The sequence below is a fragment of the Diachasma alloeum genome, unplaced genomic scaffold (genome assembly GCF_001412515.2).
Source record: "Diachasma alloeum isolate Michigan unplaced genomic scaffold, Dall2.0 Dall_scaffold_00516, whole genome shotgun sequence".
NCBI classification, from domain to species: domain Eukaryota; kingdom Metazoa; phylum Arthropoda; class Insecta; order Hymenoptera; family Braconidae; genus Diachasma; species Diachasma alloeum.
The window spans coordinates 387,166-392,957 of NW_021680648.1; the positions used below are offsets into that span (position 1 = coordinate 387,166).

Sequence of the window (5,792 nt, forward strand, 5' to 3'; positions counted from 1 at the left end):
CATGCCTCATGCAGACGCCACCTCAGCATTGACGTCACAGCCGGCTTCACGTGCAGCCCTAATCTCGAGAAAATCCCACGCTTTGAACAAGAAGAACGTAGGAAGGGCAGACTACACCAACCAGCCAATGGAAGAGACATAAACGACCCCAACAACCAATGTAGACACCCCCAGGTATTTAGCCGGAATAGGTCACTAATTAGAAAAACGACCTTATGTACTCGATTTTACATCGTTAGTACATGATTGTACAATGCAAATTTTTGTTTGTACATTCACTCATTAATTTTAAAAAATTAATCAAGTTTTGGCATGATGCTAGCCTGAAAAAACTGTACATTGCTTAATTGTGCTAAATTATGGGTCAATTCCGAAGGAAATCGTTTGTACATTACGAATTTCATGTTTTTATTGTTTGTACAATCATTGTTAATTATTTGGGTTGAGGTGAACAATTATGATCTAACCCCACCCCCAGCAAAGCATTGATGGTTCCTGTATTATCGACTTTGGCGTTTTATTATCTCTGTTTGTATGTGTATTTACAATATTAGGAAGGAAATCGTTTGTACATTACGAATTTGATGTTTTTATTGTTTGTACAATCATTGTTAATTAGTTACGTTGAGGTGAACAATTATGATCTAACCCACCCCCAGCAAAGCATTGATGGTTCCTGTATTATCGACTTTGGCGTTTTATTCTCTGTTTGTATGTGTGTTTACAATATTAGCTCATTTTTTCATGAAAAAAAACATTAAATTGAACAACATAATTGTTGATGAAGGATTAATCATCTTATTTGTACCTGTGCGGGAAATAGAAATACATATGTGCATTGTGATACGGGACATTGGCATAAGGGAAATCATTAGCCCCAAAGATTCTGACAGCTCGAAAGAGGGTATGTTTGATGAAAGATTGTTAAAAGGAACATTCCTCCAATAATCTTCGATCAAAAGCATTGACAATCACTGCAAACCCTGTGAGAAGGCTATGTGTAACTGAGTGAGGTAAGCTTGCAAGCATCATTTTCAATAAATGCTTGTCAATTTTTCTCTGATTTTGATACCACTTTTTTTGGGGAGAACAATTGATAATTATTTCTACATTCTCTCTACTTCCAAAGTAAAATTGTTAGTCTCCACGAGTATTCCCTGTTTCACACTAATCACTAGTCCATATCATAAGTTATTTCATTCCTGCAGAGGTAATAATTAGAGATGCGCATTCTTTTTGGATCAATGCCAGGAAATCTTCAAGCATTACACCCTCCAATAGACTGAATACTTTGGTCTCCATATAATTCTCATCAGCAGCACAAGAAGAGATACAATTGATGATTTATTAAAATGAAAGGGATTATGAAGAGGTTTGAGAGTAGAATACTGGTGATAAGGTCTTGAGTCCTGTGCAAAAGGAGTAACGATTATACACTGAACCTCAAGGAGACTCAATTGACATGGGCAGCTCTCTATCAGATTGCTATATATCAGTCTCAATGGATCTACAATTGTCTCAAGGGACCCGAGGGGTTAATGATTCACCGGCACAGCGATGAGCATGCCCTACTTGAGGTTCATCTTGCTCCAGAGATAAATGTCCTTGTTTTGTTGGGGACTTTGATTGATGAAACCGTGGATTTCTGAATCGAGCGGAACCTGATGGGGAACTCTGCAGGATTTAAAAAGCGAAGAACAGCTGAAGGGACAGTAGGAGAATGGGCCCTACAGTTCTACTACAAATGGTTATTGTACTTTCAAAATGAATTATTCGTATCAGTTTCGAGGAATTTTCAGTTTTGCTATCAATATAAAAGAAAAGCAGCGAAAACTATCGACATTCTGTCCTGACAATCCATCATTGAGGCGCTTTGGATTCAAGCGCTTGCAGGATACGCTAAAGTATTATCCAAAACTCTGGAATGTGAAATGTCCTTGTGGAGCAGTCAGGCGTGAGGAAAATGTTTCTAATTGTCATGTATATCTGGAGCTAGATTGCAGAGAGAGAGCAACCGATCCTGGTCGTACTTGCAAGCTCTACGATCTGCCTACATCTTTGAACTTGAGCAGAGAATACAGGTATGATGCATTTTTTGACTGATTCATTGGAGTTCTCTCACCTTGAGAATTCATATATTTAACGATTCAATGGAACAATTATTATTTTCAGATTAGCTGGAGTCGTCTCATACGATGGGACCTATGATCATTTCGTGGCCTATTGTTGCCGTTGTACTGGAACGTGGGAGTACCATGATGAACTACTCAGTAAAGTAAAACCTGTGAAAGGAAATCCGGTGATACAACCTGAATGTGCCTTATATCTGATTAATCAGTGAGCAGGAACGTTCACTACGCTCAACATTTCAGTTTTCTGTTCCGCCAAAGCTAGTTCTTTATTTTAAGTATATTAGTTATAATATGATTCTTATCCAATGTTATTGGTTTAAATAAAGATTTTATTGAAAAAATTCAGGAAGACGAGAGATAGTAAACCAAGAGTAAATGGTTTTTAGTTTGATTGTTTTAAACAAACTCTCATGTTTGAACTTTATTTCGTGATGAAAGTAAACTGTAAATAGAAAAATATAAAAGACTGTTGTTGTACCTGCAACGCAAAGCCTCTCCCCCCAGACGATACAGCTTATATGCATAATGTACATCTTTTCTCTTTAGTTCTTTCATGAATTCATTATAAAATACGTAGTACTGTAATTATTGGAAGTTTCTTGAGAAGGAAAAGTTTGATTTAGGAGAATATAAAAAAAACTGGTTCCATACCTACAGCACTAATTCTTTTGCTCTAGGGGATGTAGTTTGCATGCACGATTTACGTTTCTTTTCCTTCAATCTAAATTTTCTTCGTGAATGCAACTGAACATCTAGGACCACAGTTATGAGAAGTTGTGATGCCTGGTTTACGTGAAACAAATTATCAACAGGTGGTGATATGATACATCCCACTAATTGTGTCCTAGCATGGAATTCCCTTATCGAATGGAATGCATGTATGTTATTTGCCATCGAATTTTTCAGTCTTCATTGTTATAAAGACTGAAAAATTCGATGGCAAATAACATACATGTTTTCTGTAGCTTGAAAAATGACAGAAAATCAAGAAGTTATATCAAATTTTGGGAACGTCTGCATTTATTATTATATTCAATGATAGAGAAATTCCATGCAAAAATTCCAGTGATCCAATTATTTCGATATTGTATTCACTTTAGAATAGAACGTTCATAGTTCTTCTATGAACGAGCGACAATTTTCTACTAACTCTTTCCCTTCGTGACCCTCACAATCAAGTTTGACTATTCATTTTTCATACATGAGCTAACCTTCTTTCATTCGATGAAATATAAAAGATTTATGAGATCTGTACGAATCTTCAGAACTATTAAGTTAATAAAAAAAATGAAACTTAGGAAAACTCAAGAATTATTTCATTTAGACAAATAATTCCAAGACACACTTCTTTTATTATTTTCAATATTCTAATTTTTTCGATGATAAACTGATTATCGACTATATTGCATTCATTAAGTGCAATTGGCAGTTCCTTATAGTATATTTCAATGGTAGTAATTAGCTTCCCGAAATGGGAGTAATTTGATCTTGGCCTGGACACAAATTTTCATATATTGAAATTAATTTGTCAAGAGAAGTCGTACAATAGGTTGATCTCATATGGTGAACACATGTATGCATCGTTCCAAATCTTTTTCTCCCATTTCTTGTTGAATCATACGATAAGTAACAAATACAAAACTCTGTATTTCTCACTGCTTTTTCTTTGCGTTAGACTCTTCCATGCATCTTAACTTTGGGCATGTCTATCGTTGCAGTTTTGTCTCGAATTGAAAAGCGCCTAGGTCTAAGGAGCGTCACTCGTTACCAGATTTGATTTTATTGCTGACTGTATTGCCCTCAGTGGGTCTTGAAGTCTTGAGAGGGGGAGGTACAGCAGTAAATAACGAATCTTGGAATTTTTTTTCGCTGGGTGGAGAAACATGCGTTGGATCCAGTTTTGTTAGCTCACTGGAGAAATCGATGGAACACTCCGATTTCTCACAGAAATTTGAAAAAAAAAAATTCAAATAAAATTAGAATTTAGAGAGAAAAAATCCCGATTCGCCCAGCCGGGATTCGAACCCGGGTCTCCCAGTTACGCGCCGGGCACTCTTCCAACTAAGCTACCGGGAACCACGGAAACTCTCTCACTCCAAATTCAAATCAACATTAAATAAATTCAAATAGAGAGATCACAGCAGGATGAGAATTGAAATATTTTTGGGCTTTTCTGTTTTTTCTACTGCCTTCTATGTCCTGGGTGTATTTCATAGCGTCACCGATGATTTCTGGCTTTCGTAAAGGATGTAACGAGATTTTCTCGTTACGGGTTGAAATCCTTCCAAAAAGATAATTGAACTCTCAAAATTGTTGAAGAGAGATAAGTAGTGACACCTAGAAGCGGCTGACGAAAGCCGGGACTAGGTGAGATAAACCACAAACCAATGAAAGACCTAAGGCATAGCGGTTATGGGTGAAACCGCGACCCCTGGAGGTCTGGAGGGCGTACTAGACTATCGCCGTATTAGAATTCACCCAGCATGTGCTAGGGGAAACGGGGCCGACGTACAGGCCGTCCAACTGGGCGATTCTATAGGCTATGTCGGAGTAGGCTAGGGACCAACGGCCAGGTGAAAGGACTGGTACCTCCGTGATCCCGTCGGGTTGATTGGTGGGGATAGGGTAACGGAATGACCTATCGTTGCCGAGATATCCAGACTAGGAGNTCCGGCTGAATCGCAGATAGCTCGGAAATTCTCCCGAGTAGAAATACTTGGAGAGAGGAAGCATGCCGGAGGAGTTGAGAGACCCTCCGGAGGAAAGATGAATCCCATTCAGTAGGGAACTTGTGCCGCGAGGCATAATTCACGGCTTGCAAAGGCCGTGGAATGTGACGGTAATACTCCTGGTGGACCTCGCCCACTCTACCGTATCACGCTGATGTTAGCTGGGCAACCCATTGTCCAGCCNGCCTCTCCACGTCCCAGGCTCTGAGAAGTTCCGGCTGAATCGCAGATAGCTCGGAAATTCTCCCGAGTAGAAATACTTGGAGAGAGGAAGCATGCCGGAGGAGTTGAGAGACCCTCCGGAGGAAAGATGAATCCCATTCAGTAGGGAACTTGTGCCGCGAGGCATAATTCACGGCTTGCATAGGCCGTGGAATGTGCCGGTAATACTCCTGGTGGACCTCGCCCACTCTACCGTATCACGCTGATGTTAGCTGGGCAACCCATTGTCCAGCCAAAAAGTCCTCTGAGTGGACGAGTTTGCCTCAGAGGCCGGTTTTCGTCGAACCTCCCGTGAAGGTTCGGCTGGCGCCCGACTATTGAGCGATAGAGACGGCTAAAAAGTAGTTTGGATTTTTCCTGGGTGAACAACCCGGGAAAATATCCTTACAAGGATCTGAGGATTATCATTGGGGTAGTGCTTGATCCGAAGTAGCTCCTTTCCTCCCTGCAAAAGACTTTTTTGTGAGAGTCTTCAGACGGTTGTGAGGCAATTCTCAATTTCTTTCTGCGACAGCATTGAAATTCTTCTTGGGGAGAGCACTGATACGTCGTTTATACTTTGACACTCCGAGAGACATTGATTCTCGATTGGGGAATGTTCGAACACCTACCACAGATACATTTGAGTACATAATAAAGTATCTCAGTGCCTCGATACTCTTCTTCAACTTGAAAACGTAATAAGGCGAGGGGTTATGACTATGGGTTC

General features: G+C 39.8%; 1 protein-coding gene across 1 annotated transcript; it reads left to right on the forward strand.

Moving 5' to 3' along the window:
* Positions 1 to 1,659: 1,659 nt before the first annotated feature.
* Positions 1,660 to 2,373, forward strand: LOC107042758. The gene is made up of 2 exons (XM_015263941.1): positions 1,660 to 2,081; positions 2,173 to 2,373. The coding sequence occupies exons 1-2, from the start codon at positions 1,765 to 1,767 to the stop codon at positions 2,339 to 2,341; spliced, it is 486 nt and encodes a 161-aa protein (XP_015119427.1). The 5' UTR covers positions 1,660 to 1,764; the 3' UTR covers positions 2,342 to 2,373.
* Positions 2,374 to 5,792: the final 3,419 nt, after the last annotated feature.